Below are 26,290 nucleotides of genomic sequence, written 5' to 3'. Positions count from 1 at the left end.
TTGGAAATATAATAATGAGGTGGAGGGAGTAGGAGAGGATGGGAATTTTTTTTTATTTAATTTAAAGGTTATCAAATTGATTGGCCAAAAAAATGGAAAATCAAATTGCCTTTTAAGGATTTTGGAATGCAACTCGATTCCATTTATTTGGTGAAAATTACTATTGCTTGCGTTAAATCTCACAATAACAATAATACGAGTGAGTTGCAGAGTCTGCAGCAGCCAGATGAAGGTAAGACTGAGACAATTTGCACCCTAAATTTCAGAATTAAGATTGTACTTTGCTAGGCAGGAAACTCCGTTAACTCTATATAAGCTATAGGCGCAAGAAATCTATGCAAACAATTCTCCTATTGTCCCATCCTCATAAATCCACATACAGCCACGAACACTATTCACAGCATGGCACATCAATGCCTTGGATTCCTAGAATATAAGGTGGAAGACAAAATCCATTCTGTCCTACTTACAAACAAATGTCCCTCCGAAAGGCTTCCTATGAGTCCACTTTCTCCTCAAGGGAAGTCATAAGCCGCATCCTCTTTGCAGCTGGTTGTTCGGCTAATTCTGCAGACAGATCATCACCAACAGCATCCTTGTTCTCAACCAGTTCAGAATCCTGATCCAAATGGTTCACAGCCATACCAGAATTTTGATTCAATAATACGGTTGAATTATCTTCAGACAGAAGGTCATCACCATTCCTTTGCACATCATCACCTCTGGCTTCCGTGTTTTCAACCGTTTCAGTGTTCTTTTCAACCATATCAGAATCCTGATCCAACTGGTTCGTCACCATACCAGGACTCTGATGTGACAATACAGTTAAATTATCTTCGGATGGAAGGTCATCACCTATGGCATCACCAATTATTTGCACATCATCACCTCCAGCCTCCTTGGGTTCAACCATTTCAGCATTCTTTTCAACCAGTTCAGAATCCTGATCCAACTGGTTAACTGCCACACCAGGATTTTGATGCATCGATACAGGCAGATTATCTTTGGAGGGAAGGTATGCATCCTCAGCGCTATGGTAAATCTTATCAGTGTCTTCAGAAGCTTCAGAAACTTCACTTGTAGAAGTCTCCAGCACCTCACGGGAGGCAGGAGTGAATCCTATCTTCGGATGCTCAACATTTTCCACTAACTGAGATCGTTGCTGATCTGTTTCTTGTTTTTTACTTGGATATACATTATCCTCAATGGTGTTGTTTTCAATGATCCCAACATCATCATCGTCATCAGCATCAGAGGCACAAGATGTTTCAAGCGATGTGTCAACTTCATGATCTCCTTGCATGGTAATTCCAGGATTCCATGAACTGCCCATGACAAAACCTCTTGATGAATATGGAACTTCACAGGCTTGAGGTGTGATTCCAGCAAACTGTGGAAAACTGTTTTCTCCAGAAGCTATATAAACAAACTGTTGACCAGTTTGCACATCTTCTTGCTGTAGATAAAACAATTAATTCTTATTTGAATTTGGAAATAAAAAAATTCAGTGACATAGTACTTAGTTCCCAAAAAAACTTAGAAAAAGAAGTATGATTTGGCATGAGAAGTCCCTCTATTCCCCAATTTTTCACTGTAATAGAAGTATTTCCCCCCTTTTCTCGGGTGTGTATGCATGTCTAATATACAACCAGAAGGTAGTAGGAAGTTAATTAGTTAGCAATGCACCAAATGCATTCTATGCCCTAATTGAATATCCTACTGAGCTCCAATTATCTCAGGATTGGATAGAACAAATGATTATCACAAGAAAAATGAAATTCAATACCTCTCTTGGTGATATAGCCCCATTCAGATTGTAATATGACGGCTGCTGGTCAAAAGATCGAAATTGTCCAAGCAAAGATCCTGTTGTAACTCCTGGCTCAAATAACTCCTGAAGAACCAAGCCAGAATCATTAACACTTTCCATATTTCTCAAAGAAGATGATGATAACAGAGTTATTTCAATTCCTTGGCCAGCTTGGGAATCTAAATTCGCATCACAAGCTACTTCTGGTCTGAAACTCTCTGTGATAAACTCCACACCGGTTTCATTTTCAATCTTTTCAGGAAATTTAGAGGAATGATGTTCATCACTGCAATCAGATGAGTTGATTTCCTGAGAATGATTTTCTAGGAGTTCAAAAACTAACTTCTGGATGAGAGTGCGCTTTAGAGATGCTTCAATAGGTGGAAACCAACCCAAATTAAGCTGGGAAAGAAAGCAAAGGAAAAACAAAATTATAAAACTATAGCTGATTATTTTAAACATACAAAAAAAAAATGTTGATCACATATGTCATTAGGTTATTCTCAGCTTATCTTTAGAACTTTCAACTTGGTGCCTGGTCCTAAGAACAAAATCAAGAACATTTCCATATCAAAGCATTTATGCTTCAATTCAAAACCAAAGATCACTTCACTTGCAAACTAGACAAACATGGAGGATAAAAATAAAAATGTACACATTTATTAATTATAAAATAAATATATATTAAGAAAAAAAAAAACAAGATGGTGCTTGAGTGAGCTCTTCATATGGTATTAGACAAAATTACAAACTTTAGCGTCAATTGCACTATGCACCAAAAAACTATGCAGACCACTTACAAAGTTAGAGAACTTGGTTATTTTGAATGGATTGAAGTTAGGAGGAGCTTCAGCTAAAAAGAGCTCCAGATAGTGGAGTAAGAACAAGCCGCAATCAAATGAATTCTCCTGCTGTGGAAGCTGAAAACAAATGAGCTAAATGTCAGATAAATGGATTATACGTATATGCCATGAGAGAGATCGCTAATAAGCACTCATAAACTGTACACTAACAACAGAATAACAAAGATTTAACGCATGACAAAATTTAGTTTCATTATTTTCCTTTTTTACTTTTCCTTTTAAACTTAGCTGTCTCCAACTGAATAAATAATAGTCAGTTCTCAAAGTTACACACAAGCAGACATACAAAAATGTCAAAAAAAAAAAAAACATAATCTGGATAAATGCCCAGAGAGACAACTGACAAACAATCACACACAACAAAGAAAGGAAAAAGATGTAAAGCATCAGAAAATTGCATCCTCATACATAAGCAAACACACACATATTGGAATTTCACTACTTCTATAGTGAAAAGCAGCTTTGTTCTTTGCAAGCTGGAATATTTAGTGTAAAAATCATTATATTGCAAATAAATACTTTCCATTCATCATGACATTGAGAAAGTGGAGGCAGGACTACTCAAGTATCATCTCTCCAAATGCTAGACAAACACAGCGCAAGAAAAGATAGTGGTATCCCCAAGAGCTCCCAAAACAAAACAAGATTATAAGACAAATGCAATGCTCATCCCCTGTGACAGTTATGGTGCTGTCTTATGAAACCTAAATCAAGTGAGGCGAGAAACCATAGCATTTAAACCAGTTCTCACTGCTTCTCAAACCCTTCAGGTGGGTACAAGAAGTTGTTGGGGGAATTCTAATTCCAAGACTGTACCCTAGAATAGCTAAATATTCAACTGAGATAAGCAATACCTCGAGTGAGACAAACCGCAGATTCAAGAATTTTGAAGAAAGATCTTCAGATGTCTCCTTGTGCCTCTCTTTCCACTCTTCCCAAAGATAACTATCATTTCAGAGGCAAAAGTCATGTCAACAACTAAAAAGATCTAGCATTCAAAATTACATTCCAGCTAATTAAGGGCAAAAAAAAGAAGTTAAGTACTCACAAAAGTTAACAAGGTTGAAATTAAAGATGTAGACAAAAAGATTCATCATGATGGATGGGAAGAAATTCTTCAATAAAACTGTCTATGCATATTGGAGAAAAAAGAAGAGAAATGATCAATTCTCGAAAGATCTATATGAGACCAGTAAATACAAATCAAGTTTAACCCAGTTCACAGGCTAGCTTTCAGTGCAATTTAAAACATGTTAGTCATTTATGAAGTCGTCTCCTTTTTGGGGGGGAATTCATGAAACTACAATAGAGGGATTTGAAGCTATAAAAGCTTGACCATGTTGAAGGAAAAGAACTCTGGACTGCTGATCTACTGCCAATTCCACAAATTCAGACCAGAAGTGGTAATTCTAATGGCAATTAAGTTGATCAGGATTTTGATTACACAATTAAAATATTGCGTAAAATACTGCAAATGTTGTTCAAAATAAACATCTTAACCATAGCAAAGATGTCATATTACTGTTCAAGGGATTACAAGCAAAAATTTTAACTAAATCTAAAAAATGTTTTTCAATACTTGCCACTTACAAGCCCAACCATGCATTAGCAAAAGCATTGAAAAGTCTTTTCAAAAAAGCAAAAGCATTGAAAAGTAACAAGGGATACTTGCATGTATACATATTCATGAAATTGGATATATGAACTGTAAAGGCTTTAGAATACCTTTGGACAAGATTTTTGAGACCTGCATGACTTCCTTTGATAGAATCCATATGCAATATGCATGGCACTTTGGATGACTTGTTCAAGTCTTCATCTGAAATATAAATATGCATCAACGAAGGGTAGATTTCCCAAATGACATTGTTCAGTTAAGCAAGAATATACCTTCAAAACCAGCCACTTCACCAGGATGACATATGACTATCAAACTCCAATGGAGACTGTTAGCAATATGCATATACAACTTATATTAGCTCATAAGTTAGTACTATGATCTCTTAAAAGAAATTAATACTCTTCTGGACAAATTTCTTACTTGAAATTTACAGGAATAAAGATGTAATCTTTTCCAAACATATCCAACTTCCTTGTCCATTTATGAACACGCAGAAAAGCAGCCCTGCCATCTGAAATACTGGATGGGTCTTTGTCAAGATCAGCAAGCTTCCGAAAGAAAAAGCTGTTAAAAAAATGAAATCTCTGCCTTTCCTCAGGTTGAATCTGATTCTTCAGATACCTGTCAACCAAAAATGGTGCTAGTTAAGGAAGCATGTTTAAATGTAAGAAACAGAACTTAATGCAAAAATTTCTTTTTCAAGATGGGAAGGAAAAAAATAAATGAAAGTGGTAGACATATTGCAAAACAACATTTGAATAAACCTCCACTAGCATTACTTTGGTATGCTAAACCCTTGATTTTATGTTCCAAACTTGACTCAGCAGCACTCCTTAAAAAATAAACACATATGTAAGGATAAAAGAATTCTATAGATCTTACTTGATGTAGAAGTCAATGATCGTATCATTGATGAATGTCTCTGGCTGTAACAGATCAACATCTCTCTTGCTAATGGAAACTGCATCAATATCACCTTTTGGATATACAACCTCCTCAAAAGGCTCATCAAAACTGCAAACCCAGGTTTAAGAATACATTCAGACAGGGGGATAAAGCAAGGAAACAACATAATGGCCTTCCACAATATATTTTTGGGTAACATTTGATAAAATGATGAGCATAGTACAATGTCCTTTCAAGTAAAGAAACCCCAATGCCTGAAGAATATTCTTTTCAACTTGCCTAATGATATTAACCAAGGAAATCATAAAACACTATGCAAGCATTTGTGTGTCACTTTAATATAAGCAAGAATATATATAATTATGCATATTTCATTTAGCAAACATGACCACAACCAAAAAATGAAAAAGGGATCCAGAGCATCTAGAAAGAAGCTCCCATCCCATGACCAAAAGAAGCAAATGAGACCCTTGACAACTAACATTTAACTGAGTTTACATATTCCAATGCATGGATGCAACTCCAGAACATAAGCAAGAGTAGAGGATATCCAAGAGGAATATGAATAAGAGACATTTACTTCTTTATTTTTTTTTAATATATTTTGGGTGGGGGCNGGCGGGCGGGGGGGGGGGGGGGGGAGAGGGGGCGGTGTTGAGAGTACCATCACTTACTTAGGAAAATAAGACTTTTGTACGAATGAATCATCTCCATCCATTCCTGTCAATGGACTGCAAGCAGATGCAGCAAAAAAAGAAAAGGAATATTTTAGCCCTGCCCTAGATTATACAACATAATAAATATCATCACAGGCATATAAGTGCTATTTAAATGCAATAAAAATTCCACAAGTAAGTCAACATAGCAGGAAAATTAAGGTTGAATGATAATTTTGAAAAGAAAAATTAATTTAGAAGCTTACTCAAGCACAATATCCCATATGGCCAGGAATTTAACATTTAATGAGGTGATTTCTTCCTGCTTCTCAGACCATCTGGGGTCAATAACCGCAAACTCTAACTCCTCAATGACTTCAAGAAATATACATAAGCAAATAAAGTCAGATAAAAAGAAAAAAGAAAACATTAACTGAGAGCTAACTTCCATATGATGGTGAAAGTATAATATTAAAATGGGGCCAAGACTAAAAACAAGGAAGAAAAGTTAGGTTCAAATCAAATTCTCAAAATTTTCTTCACCCTTTATGGACACAAAAATACATCTAAAAGGTGAGTAAAAAATTTTACAAGAAAATAACTATACAAGAATGGTAAGTGTCTTCATCATGTTCAATAAGCATTTATTAGTTATGTTCATGTTTTCAAGCTAAAAATAAAATCAAATCAATCGCAAACAAATTGTCCAGTACAAAACATCATAGACAACTGATTATGAAAATTTAGTGCTAGCTGCATCACATCCATATTACAGTTTATAGAGATTTTCCAAGTTCTTCCATTCCTATCTTCTATGTCCTGGTATTTATTAGACTGAAGAAAACATTTGAGCAGACCCAGAGGTGTGAGGTAAGCAACACAACCGAACACCAAGGGCAGGTTTTGATATTCTTCACAGAGAAGATCCCAATGTTGATGAAAACAAAAGATATACATCATTAGCTCACAAAGACACCGGCAATATAAATGTGTAAGGCCACTGACCCGAAGTTCCACATGCATTCTCAGCCTCTAGCGCAACCTTTGATAGGACTTTGAGAGTGACTGTCACAGATCCAACCTATGAAGCAGTCCATATAGAACACTGTATACTGTTAAAATAATAAACTACTACTACAAAAGAACTAACTCCAAATATTGTCATTTAGGACTCACCCTTTGAAACAACTGACAGTTAATATTAATAATATCATCAATTCCCCTTTCAAAACTAAAGGTCCCTTGGCGTTCACTGACAATTGTGCCATTGATTTTGATGCCACCAGGAGAAAAAATTACTGACGCTTCTGTATAATAATTATCTTGATATAGAACATAATCTGAACACAGAACAACTGTCTTGTTTATGTTATCCTGCAAATTTCACAAAAGGGTAATCAAAACAAATCTGAAAAGCCTTAAGAAAATTTATAGCAGGAACTAGTTAATATCGATCTTATGAGCAAACTTACCTACAACTGTTTTTACAGTTAATTGACAAAAAACCCCAAGATAACTAGTTAAAAACCAGAATCTTCCTTTTTTATTTCAAGTACACCTGGAAGTGGAAGCCCATTGGGCTTCTAGGTCACACAATGAAAATAGTTCTCTCCTATTTTATAAACTCACCACCCTCCCCAAGATTTAAACCTCAAACCTCCAAGTTGAAAATCCCAAATTCTGACAATTAGAAAGCTGTAGCTCATTGAATGCATGGTAAATATTCCAACTCAGGTAAAGATAGAACATTCTTTGCCTAAGCCACTGAAAAAACAGACTTGGGGCAAATAACAATTAAAAGTTCAGAGCTAACAGAATACAAATAGCATGTAGAGTATCAAGCAATATCAGTAAATCAACCAGAGAGTTAATATAAACCAATTGAATGAATACTTGCTATATGAATGAACCTAAAAGATGAAAAACACTCTGCAGTATCTCTAAGCTTGTAATCATTAATTAATATATTTAACAGAAAAGGAAATTACCACCAGGATATTGCCAAAGCAATGATCTGACACGTTGTCATTCAAAGAAACTGAAATTATGCAGATAACTATAGTTAGAACATAAAAACCCACTACAATGAATGTCCAAGGTATACATGCTATAGGGAAAATGAACATAAAATTTCAAATCTGAAAGAATACCATCATCCTCAGCTACATCTGAAGCAGGAGTTGCTGGAGACCTTTCACTCATGCTTTCATTAGCATCTGAAGCCAGATCAACTGGCTCATTCTGCAATATAGAAACAATCTAAGCACAAGCCGGAATATAAATATCTGAATTCAAACTGTAGTTCAGGGAAAACTTGAAAGTACACTTAATGGAGAATTAGAAAGTGCACAGTTTAATTGGCCTTTTCCAGGTGAAGGTGCTTCAGCACATGAATCTCTCAACTCCAATTCAGGACATATACTTCTAGGTTCATGGCTATCTTTTTCTAAGCCTGCTTGTTGTTCAGAATGCATAGACTTTGACTCTGGGGAAACATCTGGCTCATGATTTCCTTCCTTTGTGACAAAATCCTTTTCACCAGCACCCAGTGGGGCAGCTGGAGTAGCACCATTACAACTACAATCACCATCAATTGCATCAACATCTACACAAGAAACATTGTCCATTTCCTTTCTCTGAACATCAGCACCACGGGCAACTGGAAGCAAATGCAAAGGAATTACTATCAGAAAAAGCAGCGTAATATTTAAAGTCCACCCATCGTATATCATACAATTATCCCAAAATACAAATTTAGTTGATAAATCTTTACATGCTATAAGATTACAAATCTAGTCATTTTAAACTCAACAACCATAGCCAGATACAAAGAATTCAAGTCATTACTATCTAACCAAAAAGAGGAAAACACAACAAACTCCATAGCGAATTGCATACAGCACGTCAAACCACCACAGTAGGAAACAGAAAACCCAACAAAAGCTTATCAACCATATAACATTCCCTCAATTATGAAATTCAAAATCCAAAAGTGATTGCAAAATGTTTCCTATAACCTCATTGCTAAAGCACTATCAAACAACTGAGACCTCAATTTAAATTGGTTCAGATCAAATTTAGACAATTACTGCTACGATTCAATCATTTCATTTTCATTGCCCTTATCTTACTAAGAAGGCCAGGGCTTTGGGCATTTAAAATTAGACAGAAAATTCGATCGTTTTCTCGCGGCCTTTTTCAGCACCTAAACAAATTTATTAAAAAAATGAAAAACAATAAACAAGATAAAAAGAAACTTTTCTTTTCTTATAAACGTACCGCATTCAAGAAACTGGTATTTCAGAGTTGCGGGGTCATCGAGATTAGGGTTTTTCAATTTGTTCAAATATTTTTCAGCGGCCAATTCCGAAATCTCGTCTTCCTCCTTGAAGTCAAACACCTCGAACCCGTTTTTCATAGGCATGTGACACGAATTAGGTTAAGCTGGGCGAACGAGTTCGAAACTTGGTGAAGTGAGTCGGAAACAGAAACTTAGTGAGTCAACGTAGAGGAGAATCACTTGCGATCTTCAGAGAAACAGAGAAAACAGAGCTGCCCTAATTTCTATGAGTACACGAGCCAATTAGAGGAAATAAACTAGCTAGAGGGGTGGGAAATATTGGAAATAACGCGCAAGTTTGGAGAGTGGACATCACGACTCAATCAGGTGAGAAAAGTTGGTGAACGCTATGATTTGCGCGTAGGGTTTGCCTTATAGAAATTTAATCGGACAAGGAAAAGGGGTTTATCGGAAGTTGACCTCTCTTAGTGCGGCTAATTTTAGATTGCGCCATAACCTGTGAATTCTATAAGCCTATAAAATTTTATTTTAATATAAGGTCAGTAAATTAAAGTCATTAGATATTTAATTATAAATTTTTAAAAATTAAAATTACAATTTAATATTCTTAAAAAACTAATATTTTTATTTTTAAATAAATATATAAGAATATGATAAAAATATATAAAATTAAAATTAGTTTTTTAAAATTTTTAACATAAATAACTATAATATATATAAAAGTAGGATGTTTCAATTTTTATAATATATATAAAAGTAGGATGTTTCAATTTTCTTCAATTGAATCTCTAATTGAATGATAAGTGTCATTCAATTATAATCTTTTTATTTATTTTTACCTTTGGTCTATTAAAACGACGTCGTATTGATATTAGGCTTTTTACATTCCTGTCTAACTCTTCCTTATCTCTCGTTTTTTACTCTTCCTTATTTCTCTGGCGTTTGACTATTCCTTATTTCTTCGAGTTGGTTCCTCTCTTTTACCTGCAGGCTAACTTCTATCTCTTCTCTTGTCACGTCGGACTCTCTCTCTTCTGTCGATCTTCCTCTCTCTCTCTCTTCTCACTCAATTAGTTAAATGGTTTTTTGAGTAGCATCTCCTCTGTCCCCATTTTTTTCTTCTCATTTTGTAATCAATTTTCATAGAAGCAACATCAATTTTCCCTCAAGTACACTCTTTCTGATTATTCATTTGAATCTGGTGTTGAGATATGTTTAATTTAATATGAAAATTTTCATTTTATTTTCTGTGTACCTGTTAGTTGAATCTGCTTATTTTTTTTTCTTCAAGGGAATAAGAGTATTTTTCTTGATTTGGGTTTCTTTGGGTAATTAGTTTGATTATTTAAAATAAATGAAATGATCTAACTTTTTGTGCAAAATGAATCTAATTTTAGAACCCTTTGAAATATTGATTAAGAACCCATTCCAAGTGAATGCAATAGTTATTAAGTGGTAAAATCTGCATTACCATCTTATTTTGAAATTTAAACACATGATACTAGTATTTCATTTAAATTCTGAAAGGATCATATTTTTATTCTTTTATCTACACTAGGTAGAAATTGGTCAACTCTAATAATAAAGTTCGCTAACTAAAAACTCAATTTTGTGAAACGCAACAAGCTGCAACAAATGCAAAAAACTGCAACAAATGCAAAAAACATAAGCATGTCTTTTTGTGCCTGCTTATGTAGACAAACACATGCAAATCGATTATGAATCTGACATTTAATGTGCAAATGTGTGTTTGAACAGAAAGTATAAGAACTTGAACATGCAATGAAAGGATTGAGGAAAAAGCTTGAGGTTGAAAATGTATAAATTTTTATTATTTTCTCTTTATATAATCACAATGTTAGATTGTTTGATATGAACTATCTGTACATTCCTTTGATATATAAGATTTAAACTATTTATTTGCAATGACTTCTTAAATAAAATCTGTTATAGTATGCAATTAAATATTCTTATGCCTTTAACCATTGTGTCAGTTGTACCAGCTTTCTTCGTTTCACCTTGGAGGCAGTAGGTGTAGTTATTCTATTGAGCAGTTTGATTGTTCTAGTATGTTTAAACCAGGATGATGTAAGGCACAGCTTCAGGCACACAGGAAGTATGTTAAAGTTTTATGCAATGAACGTGGATGGGAGTTTAGTATTAGGCCATGGTATTAATGTTTCTCATATTTAATGCTGCTAAATCTCTTTAAAGTTTATAAGATTATTCCTTTGCAATGGTTATTGAGTTGTTATCTGCCAATATGATGGTCTTATTATAACTTTTTTTGAAACTTAAAAAACCAAGTGGAATAGTTGTTGGAGAATAATATGTCAAATGCTGTTTATTTTTTTATCAAAGGCATCAAGAATTTTTATTCAATGGCAGTTTGAATGTTATTATTAACTTAAAATACTACAACTTTATAGGCTTATGATTTGATTTGTTCATCTGTTTTCAGATTTCCTTTGCCCATTTGTTCCCTTCTTACCCGCTGCGTGCATTTTGATTAACACATACTTAAGAAATAACATTTAGTATTAGGTAAGCACTTAACAATACAATATTATTTTTCTCTTATTGTATACTTAACAAATAGCATTTAGTAAATATCATCATTAAATTTTCAGAATTTTTTGGTTTGCTTTTATTTATTTCATTTAAAATTACTTGAAAACAATAATTTTTAATTTTTAATACTTAGAGGACATATTCATACTATACTTATTAATTACAATCTAATATTATTTACTATTTATATCATCTTATTTTTCATGAACTTGAATGTATAGTATTTAGCTATCTCTTTTATACATTAATGTTTAAAATACAATAAATATCCATCCAATTCATTGAACAATTTTTTTTAATTCTTTGGTATGCCTTTATTTATTTCAGTAAATAATACTTTAAAACAATAATTTTTTACTTTTAATAGTTAGAGGATAAATTCATATAAAATTTATTAATTAAAATCTAATATTATTTACTATTTTACATGAATGTTTAAGTTTCAATAAATTTTCATCAAATTCCTTAAACAAAATAAAAAAATAAAAAAGGTTTACTCAATTATCAATATACATAGCATACAATCATAATTGAATAAATAAATACACTGAATTTATAAAACTTTTGCCATTCATTATATATATAAAGACATATACTATTACAAATTTGACAATATTCTTCTCATTTTGTTGTTTTTGACATATTTGCTTTCAATGATCAGCCTTCCAACTATCATTAGCCTATTTTCTGCCTACCGGCCAACTTCCATTTCCTTTCCTGTTGAGTCGAACTCTCTTTACTGTGAGGGTACATAAGGGAAAATATTGTTTTTGCATTTTTTTTTGTAAGAAAAATGCTTATTTTTTTTCCAGATCTATTTTTTGATGTGCAAATAAATATGAAAACCTTGATGAAATATTGAATTTTACTTTTTCATGCCCACCAAAAAAAATTTTTGTTTCCCCAATTTGGAGGGAAAAAAAACTGCCAATAAGTGATAGACAGTAAAGTAAATTTGAGGAGAATGATTGCTTTGATCATCCTATTTTTGTGTTGTTATTTACTATGAGTAATTAGTAAATAGGAGATTGCTGAGAGGGTCTAATGTATATCAAAATAGGAATCGATCACAATCAAGTTGAATTTGAAACCTTGATTAACCATTAGCCAAAGGGAGTCACTATTAAAGGTATGATAACTCCAAACATGATATCTACCTTAATTGTTTTGCCTAGTGATTCAGATTCTGTTACTGTTGTGGGAGAAAAATGTATGACTAGAAATACTAATTCTGTCTTAACAACTAAGGACTTAATGTTAGAAGAACCATTAGCGAAAAATCAAAAATCATGTATGTTAATTACATTACTTTACAAATCTTTTATTAATTCAATTTAAAAGCCTATCAAAATTAGACGCTAAATAAATTTTATCTTTTAATGTATACAACAGGTCTAGCAAAAGCAGCACAACAACAGAAACCAAACAAATAAGAAAAAGACGTATCTCACAATCATCTAATAGTGTGATCATTTTGTTTGACCAAAATAAAAACTTTTTTTTTATATATAATTTGATTTGCTTATGATGTTTCCTTTCAATTATTTTATTGTCTCTTTTACTTAAAAAACTATTATTACTATATATACTACTAAAATAAATTTATCCTTTACTAACTTTTCAATTATGGAAATTAAAACAAATAACTATTTACAGTTAATATCAATTTATCTTTTTTCTCTACAAACAATTTATCTTTTGAAGGTATCAAATTGAAATCCAATACAACATAATCTCTATTTCCTATGACATTTTTTGTAGTGTAGCTACGGGTATCATCTTAGTATAAAAAATAATGGTAAAAAATACTATCACTCAAATTAAAATAAAAAACTAATATTTAATTGTCTAAATATAAATTACTATCAACCTATGACTAAGAGTTTAGATGAAATTTTTATTTTTGTAAATTTGTCTAAATATAATACTATTACAGTTAAATAATTTTCAACATATAGAACGTAACTATTATATGAAATAGAATAAATCAAAATACAAACTAAATATATAAATGAACAAATCAATATGGATAAAATTTTCAATTAAAATTATAATTTTGTATCATATATTTGTATAAATATAAATTACAATTATAATTAAATAATTTTTAACGTCTATAACATAACTATTATAGGAAATTGAAATTTTAATATAATATTTAAATATTTTAATTAATTATAATTGTAATTATAACATAAAAAGAGAATTAGAGAAATATATAAATTATTAAAGAAGTTATATAACCATCTAGATTTAGATTTGTGCTACTCCAACAACGTTGAGCTATTAGAAATATATAAATTATTGAAATTTTATAGAAGATTATGCGAAAGTATTTATGATATATTTAAACTTGAATAAATAAAATTTATGTAAATTAATTATTCATTTTGAGGTTGGAGAGATCAAAGTTATTAAAAATGCTAAATACCAAAATGGCATGCCAAATAATGCTACAAGTACCAAATAAGTATGTAATTTGAATAATTTGGTATATAAATATTTTAGAAATTTCCAGTTATTAAAATTAAACAGAAAATTACTGAAAAAATATTTATGAGATTATTAATTTAATGAAAAATCTAATGAAGAGGAAAAAAGGGAAAAGAGGAAACAAATCTATCTCTATCTTTTATATATATATCTCAAAGTCTACTTTTTATAGTACAAATGCTTAATATTTGTATTTTTTTTCTTATTGGATCTGCATTCTGCTAGTGTGCATGCAGGCTTTCTCAAGCCTGAGACCCAAATAATATTTGGGCTTCATTCCACTTTAGCTTGAAACTTCGTCGATAAGCAAATCGGAAACTAACCCAGCTTATTGAAACTGTCACGGCGGGTCCCTCCACGTGTCTTTATAAGGCCTCTTTCATAACCGACATATGGCAGCTAGTTTTCTTAAGGACCACGGGCGTATCTGGAAACCGCGTTGGTCAAAACGTTCACAGGCAAACTAACGCCAGCTGTACCTAGCGAATAATCTGGACCGTTCATAAATCTCCCCACCGCTTAATCCTAGCCCTCTATCTTGACCCCTTTTATTCTATAAATAGAGCTCCTCAGATTTGAAATCGACCTGTTACGGAAACGGTGAGGACGCTTGATTGGTGCTTTTTCTGCAGCGTTTGGCTTCTCTCTGTCACTTCGTATATTTGTTTTGGTTTCGGTGATTGTTTGTTATACCTTAAGGAGTTGGATTTGAATTGCGTTTTCGGATTTTTATTTATTTATGGAAGTAGTGACAGAAATCGGTTGAATCTCGGATATTGTGTTTCCTAGGTAGACTGTTCTTGCCTTCTTGGAATCGACGGTGATCTTGCGATTCTGTTGACGTCGATCCCTTGTGATGACGATTGGTCTAACTCTTAACCTGTTATTAAGAACTGATTAAATGAATTTGTTTTGATATCTGTTCTTCTTGGAGTTTTCACAAAAGCATTGCTACTGTTCATTGTTGAACGTAATTAAGAGTATTGGCTATCTTTTCATTGGGTTATGCTGTGCAGATGGACAGATGGTTCTTTTGGGTTTCTTTCCCCTGTTACGAGATTTATGGAGTTGGAGTGTTGGCAGCGTAGCTGTTTTTCGTGGACGGAATTTGGTTTAGTCGTTGAGTTTTATATTTCTTCTTGTTTATAATTTTGGAAGTTTAGAAAAAAATATTTCAATACATGGTTTCTGCCTGCAGTGATGTTGCTGCTAATCCTTTTCTAAAGAGCTGATCCTTCAACTTCCTCATGGCCGTTACGAAGGTTTCTCCTTCTGCTTTGTGAATAATATTGTCTTTTGAAGTTCATTAGTAACATGTCAGGAGATAAAGATATTGTTAGTATTTTTTTTGTGAATGCAGTTTGGAAGAGATGAGGAGATAGTAAATGACCGTGGCATACTGCTTTTGATTTGCTGAGATTCCTTATTAATTTGGGATAAACAGGAGTTTTTTATGGTTGTGCGGACATTAGATATATATGCTAATTTTTTATGGTTGTAAGTTTGAGTTTTAATTGTGAAATCTGTGTTCTCTGGGGTTTGTTTATTAATTCCGGATAAAGAGAGGTTCATACGGTTGTTCAAACATAACTTCATATGCTAATTTTTCGTGGTTGTGAGTTTGGGTTCTTGTTCTGAAATCTATATCTTGTTGGGATTTGTTTGTGTTTGTAAGAAGAGAGTCACCAGATTACAAGTTATGTCAGTTCTGATTTTGCTTTCTCTTGGTCGTGATATCTGATTTGCATCATTGTTTTGAAGGTAGATAGTTTTTTAAAAGTCTAGGCAGCAGACGTGAAGCTTTTTAGAAACTTTTGTTCGCATAATTTATTTCTTTATTTACGGTTATATTTTCATTAGTTACATTGGCACAAGATGGACTCGTGGAAGATGTAGACATTAAGGACTTTAAACTGGTGACATTTGTTCTTTGTACCTTTTTGTTTTCATTTCACTGTTTCTTTCTCTTGTTTTTGGGCTTGACTTATGGTTTTTGTAGGTAGTTGTTGACAAGAGCAATGTTGGAAATTTTGCCTTCAGCTCATAAGACAAAAGTCTATAGTCTGATTGTACAGGTTCTTTTTTTAAATTTTATTTTCCACCATTTTTTAGAACCTCTTGGTTTTTAAGACTTCCCATTGGATTTAACTCTCAAGGAGATTTTGTTTCCTGGTTCTTCATAACTCTCTAAAATATTTAGTTTTGGAAAACCATTTGTTGGTACCGAGCTTGAAATGACTTTTTGACCCTTTTATTATTTAGAAGTGTGTTTGGTGTTATCAATTTCCTTTATTATTATGATAAAGGGCAAAGATTATGATAAAGGTCAGATTTTCTTTTGGCTTCTTTTCTTGGTCAGATTTCACTTCGGAGTTGGATTAGTATTTCTTTTGAAGTGGAAATATAAATTGATTTCATTGTGAATCTTGGATGGTGTATTTTCAGGACAGTCTTGGAATTTTGAACGTTGTCAATGCAATTGTTTTGGGTAGTATGCCTTGTTATTTGATTTTGCAACGATAGTTTGTAGATCTTTCTGACTTTTTGATTAGATCTCTTTTTCATATTAATAGATGGTTCTTCATTCTGCTGTGTTCGTTTTTGGATTTCCATAATGCAGAGATGGATAATACTGAGATTTTGATACTATCTACATCGAGATTCGGGCTAAGTCATCCAATAGGTTTTTCTTGTTCCGTATTTGTTTATTTTACTAGCAAAAGCCTTTCTCCTTTCTTTTTTATAGGTTTTGGAATTTTGTAATTTTTTAAGGTTTTCATGCAGTATGTTGATTTTGATTGATCTTTTGCCCTTATTTGATTCTTGGGTTAGAGGCTGCTCTTAGGCACTATTAGCATTCCACAGGGAGAATGAGATCTTATATGAGCTTTGTTATTTCATATCTTTGTGGATGAAGTGCTTTTCAAAAAAAAAATCTTTGTGGATGAAGCTTGGGAGGAAGGTTGGTAAGTAGATGGAAAGTGATAATAGATGGCTACTTAATTGTGTTTGTGTGCTTGGAGTTCTATAGTGATATCTATTTTGTGATTGTAGGTAGTGGCGGATATTTATAGTTTTTCAACTTTTGTTGACTAATCTATAATGCATTTGGGCTTCACTGTCTTGGATTATGGAGTTAATTGGATCGTATAAATGTCTTGAAGGTGTTACTTTGTAAGGAAAGTGATTGGATTTTGTTTAACTGAAAAAGATTCTTTCTAATTCAAGCTTTTTATGATGGTCCTAATTAATGGTTTTTATGTGTAGTCTGAGGAGGTCGGTTGGTCTCTAGTAATGGAGAAATTTGTTGCTCTGTCTTCATGTCCTATTCTCTGTGTACCTTCCACCCTTTTTTTCTTTCAAAACTCCATGTCCTTTATGTTCTTAATGCATTGTTTTGGGAAAGCAAAAAACTTGGGATTTGGTTTGACTTTAAATCTTATAAAAAATTTAGAACCTTTTTTGATGTGTTTTGACATGGCAGTTTTGACTCTCTAGTCTCTGTTTTACCTTTTTTGCCTTTTTGTTTGATTTTCTAACTTCGTAGTGTTTAATACTTTTGTTCTTGATGGTTTTGTTTGGTTTGATTCTCAATATTCTCAATCTTGTGTTTAGATGGTAGTGTTGGTAATGGGGCTCTCTGATACTTCAGGTGCTGTTTGAGGTTATCAGTTAGAATTGAAGAAAAGACAGGGATGGAAGATTTGGAAGCAGTGGGTGGTAAGGTGTTTTGTAAAAGCTTATCCTTACACTTTCATATCTCCGTCTTTCTCCATTTTTCAGTTGGATTGTTTCAATTCAGATTTTGGAGTTGGTATTTTGGAGCATTTTTCTGGGATTTATTGGTTGGAAACTTGAATATAGCAATTTGTAGCTCAATGTTTAGGATTGTGAGGGCTTTATTACTAAGAAATGATTGTGGATAATATGGTATTTGGAATTCTGATTGAGTCTATCTGGAGTTGATTTGGGTGTTACTAAGATCAGTTTGTTGTTTGATTGTACAGTATCTTTTAACAGATGGACTGTGGGATTCTCACGCTGGGGTGGATAATTCATCAATTTTGCAGCAGTTTAAAGCTTTTAGGCTTGGCAGTGTTTGAAGAAGTTATTTTGATACTTGAATTTTTAGTGCAGTTGCTGCTTTTGCCTGGTTTTTACATTTCTAATTTCTTTAATCTTTTAGTCTCCTGGTATCTGGGCTAAGAACTTTTTATGGATTTTGGTAGGAAGCTTTGTGCAATGTCTGTGTAACCATACACGTTATGTTGGGAGTATGAAAAATTCTATATATTGGGTTGATGGAGTCTGAATAGAGAAGGGTAAGCAGATGCAGAGACAATTGATGGCCATGATCTATGTTTTCTCTTTCTAATTGATTTAAATGATCTTGAAGTTTTACAGGCAGTGATCATATTGCTTCATTGAACAGTAATTGTTGTAGATCCAGGGATAATTGATGGCCATGGTCTGTGTTGTGTCTTCACTTAATAATTCATAAATGGGGTTCATCTAGATGTTTAACAGGCAGTTATCACCTTGCTCATAATAAGAACATTAATTTTCTGATGTGATTGTGATGTGGACTTCGATCCTATTTGCATTTCTTATGGTGGGAGAGACCTTTCCAGGTATCAAACTTTGTCATATTTCTTTGCGCATCAGCTTTTGTTTTTGGTAATGTCAGTCTTTCTGGCCTCCAAACAGCATTTCATCAGTAGCGGAAAATGGATCATGGCTTTTATCAGTTTGCTTGATAAAGTCTTTTGTATGCATTGGTTGGTTGGCTGGACATTGTGATGGGGAAATTTGATATCTTCATTTCTTGCTAGTGATTCTTGTTCATTGTTGGAGGATCTTTTACTTTTATCTTCTTGTTTTAGAAAAATATAGAAGTTAGAAGCCGTTTGTCCTTTGTGTTGTTTGTTTTTCTGTTGACTGTTTTTTTTTCTTTTTGTTTGTGACAATCTCGACTCCCGGTGTTCATAGGTAGTTGTTGACAACAGCAATGTTGGAAATTCTATCCTCAGCACATAACACAGATATGATACTATGGTTATATAGATAAAATTTTTTCCCTCTTGGTTTTTTTCGCTTGTAATATCCTTTTACTATGGTTGACCTCTTGGTTTTTATTGCTTGTAATATCTTTTTTATGGTTTTGTTTACTCAGGGTTGCGTATTTTGAATTTTTGAATCCTGTCTCAAGTCAGACTCACGAGGAAATTTGCTCCCTGGTTCTTATCCAATCTTTTTAAAATTTTTAGTTTTGGAACTTTTAGGATCCTGAGTAGTTAATGTCACTGAGTGTGATTTGACTTTTTGACCATTTATTGTTTTGGATGCTGATGTAGTTTCCACAATTAAAAGCAGGAAGTGCAAGGATGAAGACCTCGCTGCATTTGGAATAGGGGTGTTTCTCTATGTTTTTCATAAATTTTTTTTTCTTCGTTTGGTTAGGTTTTTGTGCAGTAGGTTGCTTTGATTGCTTTCTGTGCTTCATGTTCTTGATTCTTGGGTCTCCACGGGCTGCTGTTAAAAATTATTAGCAATTATGCTGAGAGAATGAGATCTCTTTGTGGATGGAGATTGGGTAAGTAGATGAGGAGGTGACGCCATTTTAATTGTCTATATCTTACATATACCCAAAATTTGCTTACTGGGGTCCCCGGCCAGAACCACACGTGCAAGTTTCCCTGCATGTAGCTTGTCCATGCTTTCCGAGGCACTGCCTGTGACTCAGCATGAGAGAAGGGGGCGGAACTGCACTCTCTCGTGTTCAGAGCATTGTCCGAGTGAGTAGGCAGCGCCTACCAAGCAAAGCTTTCTTGAGGAGGCTGGGCTGCTTCCTTTTGGAAAACCAACCCTTTTTATTTATCTATACTAAAAGCTGTTTGGAAAGATTCCGGTAATCACTTGCTTGTTTCAAAAGGTTGCAGACATCCTTGCTGAGTGGAACGGTAATCTTATGCTGACATTTTTCCTGTGTTTGTGATTGATAACTATATGAATCCTTCTGTGATTGTAGGTAGCAAATACTTTTCTTGTTTCTCAATCTCTGCAGCTAGCGTATATTTCAGTTTTCATTTCTTGGATTTATAAAGTCTAGTTTTAATTAGTTTTTATAAATGTCTGGAACATGTTACTTTGTGAGGGCTTCAAATTGAATGGATTTCGTTTAACTGAAAAAATATCTTTGTAATTCCAGCTTTTGTAGTGGTCCTAATCAATATTTTTATGTACAGTGGCTGCTTGGGCTTTACTAATGGAAAAATTTCTTACTTAGTCTTCTATTTCCTGTTTTGGATTCCTGTGTTCTGCGCCTAATACTTTTAACTTTTACCCTTTTTTTTTTCATAAATCTCCTGCCCTTTAAGTTCTTAAACTTTTGCTATTTTCTTTTTTGATCAGATGCTTCTGGAAGGAGATCAATTTGGTATTTTTTGTGTTTTTTGTTGTCAGGTTTTGGAAGCCTAAACATAATCGAGGTGGTTTGCCTTTTAAATCATTTTTATTATCTATTGCCTAGATTCTCAAAATTTATTGATATGTGTTTTTTACAGGCAGTTGTCAACAACAGTGTGCTTAGTTGATAAGTAATTGTTTCTCTGGTATTTTGAGAAAAATATCTTTATAGTTCCAGCTAGTTTTTATAATGGTCCTAATTAATGGTTTTATATGCAGTGGTCAGTTGGGCTCTACTAATGGAGAAACTTGTTGCAAAGTCTTGATTTCCTTTTTTGGATTCTTGTGTTCTGTTTCGTTATCTTTCACCTTTTAGCTCTGTTTTTCTTAAGTTCAAAACTCCCTTGCCCTTTGTGTTTTAAATGTTTAGCTTTTGTATTTGTTTTTTGTTTTTGTTGTTAGAGGTTTTGGGGAGGCAAAACTTAATGGATTTGGTTTGACTACCTAGTTCTCTTCACTTTTTGGTAAGAATTTGAAAGTTTTCTGATATATGTGGTTGTTGATGAGATTCTTCAGCATTTTGGATTTATGTTCTCATATTCTTGTAATTTTTTTTCTCTTTTATTTTTTCCCTTTTTGGCCTCTCTTTGTTCGCTTAGACTCATGTTTTTGTTTGGTTGGTTTGTCTTGATTTTGCAGTCCTGTATTTAAATGATGTGTTGCTAAAGAGGCTTTTCGATTTTTGTAGGTTCTGTTTGAGGTTATCAGTTATAAATATTAGAGAATATAAGAGCAGGATTGAAGAACAGTGGTGGGTGAGGGTTTCTTGTGAAAGGTTCTTTTTACACTATATCTATACATCTCTCCATTTGTCAGTCAGATGTTCTACTTTAATGTTTGGAGTAGGTGATTTTGACTCAAATTTTATGGGATGTTATTTACGTGAATCTTGGATATTGCTGATTGTGGACAATCTAATATTTGAGATCTGGAAAGCAGATCTGGGTTGATTTGCAGTGTTTCTAAGACCAGTTTGTTGTTTAGCCTGATTTTATCTTACATGCAGATGTTGGGATTCTTGAGTTGGAACGGATGATCCGTCAATCTTTCAGCTGTATAAGCTTCTAGGTTTGGCAATGTTTGAAGTTATTTGATACATGTATTTTTGGTGCAGTTATTTGACTGGTTTTTAACTTTTCTAACTTCTTTATCCCTTAGTCTCTCTGTGCCTGTGAATTTTCAGTGCATTTTAGTAGGAAGTCTTATCCAATGTATGTCTGGTTATTCATGTTATGTTTAGGAGTGTAAGATTGTTGTATATTGTGGTGGATGAAGTTCAAAGAATGAGGACAGAAAGGGTTAAGCAGATGCAGAGATAATTATTGATCATGGTCTAAGTTACCTCTTTCGCTAGAATCCATAACCTTGGGGGTTTAGCTTTATGTTTTACAGGCAGGGATCACTTTGGGACCGTAATTTTCTGATACACTAGTGCATGGAGTTATTAAAGTGGTACATGTTGTAATCCTGTTGTGGGAAGATTATTCCAGCATTTCAAGTTCTGTGACTTTTTTCTATACAAAATTTGCTTCTCTCATAGCTTTGAAGAGTATTTGGAAATTAAAGGCATATTTTCAGTGATTGGGCTTTTTTTTTTTAGTTTTTGGACACAGAAGTAGAGGAGAGGAAGATATTGCTTGTAAAGGACTTTGGACAGGATGGATTTGACTGATTTCCATTTTCTCTAAATATATTGCCCATTATGGTAAATGGTATATCTATGCATTTGGTTCGCTGGCTGTATTGGTTCTTATTTGATCGTGTTGTGGAACCCCTGAGTGACAGGAATTAGTCTTGGATGTACTTTTGATGTAGAAAATTTGTAGCTACGGCCACCAGCAGGGGAATCCAGAACAGGTCAATCTTGCATTTATGGTTTCCAATAAGAAAATGCTGGCTTCTCTTCTCTTTGGCGTCTGAGCGTTTCTCTTCAGCAGTTGTTTCTAATTTTCTTGGCATATTGGTTTTGGTTTCTTCAATCGTTTGTTTTATTTTTCATAATCGGATTTCATTTGTCAAGTGGATTTTTTTTATGAGTCCAATCCAAACAGAAGTAGATGTTGGATGAATCTTGTTTGTAGATTGTTCTTGGAGTATTAAGATCTTGTGATTCTCTTGACGTTGAATGTGGATTTAGCCCTAACCTGTTATGGAGATCTGGTTTGATATTTTGGTTGGTGTTCAGCCTTTCTGCAAAGGATTTGGAATGATAATTTTGGATCATTGGCTCTGTATGAATTGATTCAGCTGTCCAGATGGCAGATGGTTCTTTTGGGTTTGTTGCCTCTTCTAATACGAGATTTATGAAGTCAGAGATCATGCCTTCATGACGGCTATTCAACTTTATGGAGGTTTGGAAAATATTTCAATTCATGATTTACATCTGCAGTGCTGGGTTTTCCTTTTCTAAAGTGCCTTCTTCATTGCCATGACCCTCATTGTTATTAAGAAGTTCCCTTTGTCTGCTTTTGTGATATTTCAGGAGAATGAAAATTAAGAGTATCTTTTGTGAATGTAGTTTGGAAGAGATGAGTTATATTGCCATGCCTATACTGCTATTTGATTTATTTTTGAGTTCTTATTGTGAGGATTTGTCTATGTAGATTTTACAACTCAGGTCAGTTCTTATTTTGCTCTACCCTTGGTTTTATTATCTTATTCGGATCATCGCATAGTTTTAAGTATCTTTTCAAATTTATATTTTTTAAAAGCGAAGTATCTTTTCAAATTTATTGGTAAGAACTTCTGGAGAAATAATTTTTTTAAGTTTAATGTAAATATATTAGAATAAAAATAAAATTAGCTATGGTTAAAAATAATTTTTTTAAAATCTTGACGTAATTCGATATTAAGGTTTTTGGGTAAATCTTTAAAAAGTTTGTATTTTCTCAAATTGTTTATGAAGAATTTTTATATAAAGTATTTAAATGTTAATGTTGTATAAATAATTTATTTAATTTTAAGAATAAAGATAGTTGAAATTAGTATTTAAAATCTGCACTTTAATGTATAAAAACAAGGTATACAGATAAATTAAATAAAAAATTAATATTAAAATGTTTAATGTATTTTTAAAAAATCTGTATTTTTCAGATCAACAGTAAAGTAAAACATTTAAAAGTTAATAGTAAAAAATAATAAATTTTAAAAAAATAATGTAAATATATGAAAAGTAATGGTAAAATGACGAATTTTTAATTTGTTTTTTTAAATCATAACACAAATATAAATTAATAGCAAAAAGAAATAAAAGGTAGTACTTAATTTTTGTATAAACATAATTTAAATTAATTTTTATATACTCTTAACTCCTCTACGCGTTTCTTTTGAACAATAATAACATATTGCCTTCCCCAAAAATAAATAATAATTAAGAAAAACACATTGTCGTTTTCTTTTATTCTCGAATAAACATAATGGAATTAATTCACACTTATACAAATAAGGGAAACAGTTAGGATAAAACAAAAACGAAATGCTGCTAAAGTGTCAAACTGATTATTTAATTTCTTAATAACAGTTAAATAAACGTTCATATACATTATATTCATTATCCATGTCATGTACAAATGGTTGGATATACTTTGATAAAAAAAATACCATACTAAAACACAAGAGGCAAGTTAAATTTAAATTAAATTAGTTCGTTTCTTTTCTCTATAAATAACTCATTAGGACACGTGTTATTGGCTCAATTATGATTATCTATTTATTGTATATGATTGACACGTGCACAAGGGATACTTTTGTAATTCAATTAAAGTTTTATTTGGTTCATCGTCTTTGTTTTCTTACTTCACATTCAAATCTTTATCTCTGGGATTTCATAACTTGCTTGTGTTTTACTTTTTTTTTTTTTCAAAATTACGTCTGAAGTATTTTTACACTAAAAACTCTTAGAAATCATTTTTTCTAAAAAAGAAGATTGTAAAACGACGTAATTTCAAATAAAATATAAGCAAGTTATAATTATGAATAAAGGCTTCAATATGGTGATAAAGGTTTTAGCATATTTGTTAGAGATTTAGGCACACTTGAATTCAAAGTGTAACGTCATTTTTTGTGATGGTGTGGTAGTGTTACGTTATTTTAGTGTTATATCGGTATTATATCAGTACTGTAATTATTGATTTAAACGAAAATGTAAGAGATATTAAATTGAAATAATTTTTAAAATAATAAGATTAAAATATTGTAATTTTGAGTAAAAAGATTAAATTGAAAAAATATCTTAATATAGGGATTTTTTAGATATTTTGATTTGTATAAATTCCAGCTTCTCTTTCCGTAGAGGTGGAGTGTCTCTACTACTTTAATTAGCAATAGATTTAATTCTAGCCACAACATAACATATCTCTTGTTAATAATTTCATTCATTAATGAAGAAAAATGATGTGCAAGAGCAAGACTGCTATAGTATCTCTAGATCTTGAGAAAGATAAAAAAACAAAAAAGAGAAGAGGAAAGTCGACGACAGCTAATCCTATTTACAACAAAACTGAAGGTGGAATGAATGTGACTCTCTAGGAATGATCCGAGGCTATATAGGTGTTTCTGTAGGGAGCTTAGGTTGAGATTGTGATGCCAGGGGCACGGCTTAGGGTTTAGGGGGGCTTGTGAGGTCAATAGCATAAACCCCGGTCTTTTACTTTATTACTGGTGACAACCATACCATTCGTACCCCAAGGATAAAAAATAATGAAAGATAAAAGGAAGGAGAAAAGGAACTTACACTAACCTGTTATTGTGTATTCTTCTCTTACCAAGCAATGAATTTACAAGCATTTCAAAAAAAATAATACAAAGGAAGGCATTTTCTCTCTAACCAACCCAGTGGCAGGATTTTGAGCAGCATCATCTTCTTTGAGCTTAGGACAGCGGACTAGGCAGCAGGAAAGCAAGGAGTGCAGTCTGGAGATGGATGGGCATACATGAACAGGGATGGTGAACGCAGAGGATTCACTTTCCATCTTTGATGAAGGTGGAGGAGCTCATGACAGCAACAACTACCGAGGGGGCAGCAGCCAGCAATGTGTAGTAGAAGCGTTGGCGCAATTCAGGTTAGATCACCTCTGGAGGCCTAAACAAGAGGCGCTACGTGCATGATTTTGTGAAGGGCAAGGAGGTTTTGCAGGGCAATCATGGAACGAGACAGCTAAAACAAGGTCGACTTACTCGGGCTATACTAATCGGGTACTGGATCAACAGTTCATGCGAACAGGAAGGTTTTTGAGAGCACGACCAGGGCCCCTGTAACCACAGGGACTCGACTGGGGTTATATCTGGAAAACGGCGTCCCCCGGGACGTCTAGCCTGTTAGCTAGGGTAGGAACCGCAACCTACCTCTTAGAATCTCATACGAATAGGGATTGCAAGCAGAGATTATGAAATGGTCTTAATGTATAGCGACACTACTGTCACAAACCTCCTGCCTATTCACTACTAAAGACCGACAGCGTTATGTACTTTTTTGCAATTCCAGTTATGTACTTTGAAACCATTTGCTACTTTAGCAATTGCAGAAGTCGGGACAATGCGTTATTTGTCATATATTGAGCAAGAGCATGCTCTCTTCATTGGAAAGATTCCAACCTGCAACTATCT

At 33.2% G+C, this 26,290-nt stretch overlaps 1 protein-coding gene and 1 long non-coding RNA gene across 31 annotated transcripts; one reads left to right on the top strand and one right to left on the bottom strand.

Moving 5' to 3' along the window:
* On the bottom strand, positions 240–9,431 carry LOC18591804 (probable ubiquitin-like-specific protease 2B). Of its 2 annotated transcripts, XM_007018158.2 has the most exons (16): positions 9,136–9,431; positions 8,181–8,515; positions 8,007–8,097; positions 7,845–7,894; positions 7,033–7,230; positions 6,862–6,937; positions 6,123–6,231; positions 5,875–5,931; positions 5,177–5,308; positions 4,715–4,915; positions 4,564–4,619; positions 4,399–4,492; positions 3,528–3,618; positions 2,611–2,730; positions 1,787–2,212; positions 240–1,456 (listed from the first exon to the last, which is right to left on the bottom strand). In XM_007018158.2, the coding sequence occupies exons 1-16, from the start codon at positions 9,278–9,280 to the stop codon at positions 497–499; spliced, it is 3,141 nt and encodes a 1,046-aa protein (XP_007018220.2). In that variant the 5' UTR covers positions 9,281–9,431; the 3' UTR covers positions 240–496. The 2 variants fall into 2 exon arrangements, with proteins under 2 accessions (XP_007018220.2, XP_017981089.1); XM_018125600.1 differs by lacking the exon at positions 9,136–9,431 and having other exon boundaries at positions 8,207–8,225.
* On the top strand, positions 14,816–26,193 carry LOC108663063. 29 transcript variants are annotated; one of them, XR_001928969.1, is made up of 6 exons: positions 14,816–15,483; positions 15,582–16,904; positions 17,874–17,941; positions 18,229–21,441; positions 21,693–21,754; positions 22,287–23,396. It is a non-coding gene; the product is annotated as an uncharacterized LOC108663063 (long non-coding RNA). The 29 variants fall into 29 exon arrangements; XR_001928965.1 differs by having other exon boundaries at positions 18,229–21,461; XR_001928976.1 differs by having other exon boundaries at positions 14,816–14,897; positions 15,011–15,087; positions 15,238–15,483; positions 18,229–22,805.

This window comes from Theobroma cacao, chromosome 8, assembly GCF_000208745.1.
Source record: "Theobroma cacao cultivar B97-61/B2 chromosome 8, Criollo_cocoa_genome_V2, whole genome shotgun sequence".
NCBI lineage: Eukaryota > Viridiplantae > Streptophyta > Magnoliopsida > Malvales > Malvaceae > Theobroma > Theobroma cacao.
The sequence above is the reverse complement of the archived record's forward strand: the minus strand, read 5'-3'. Positions and strand labels throughout refer to the sequence as shown.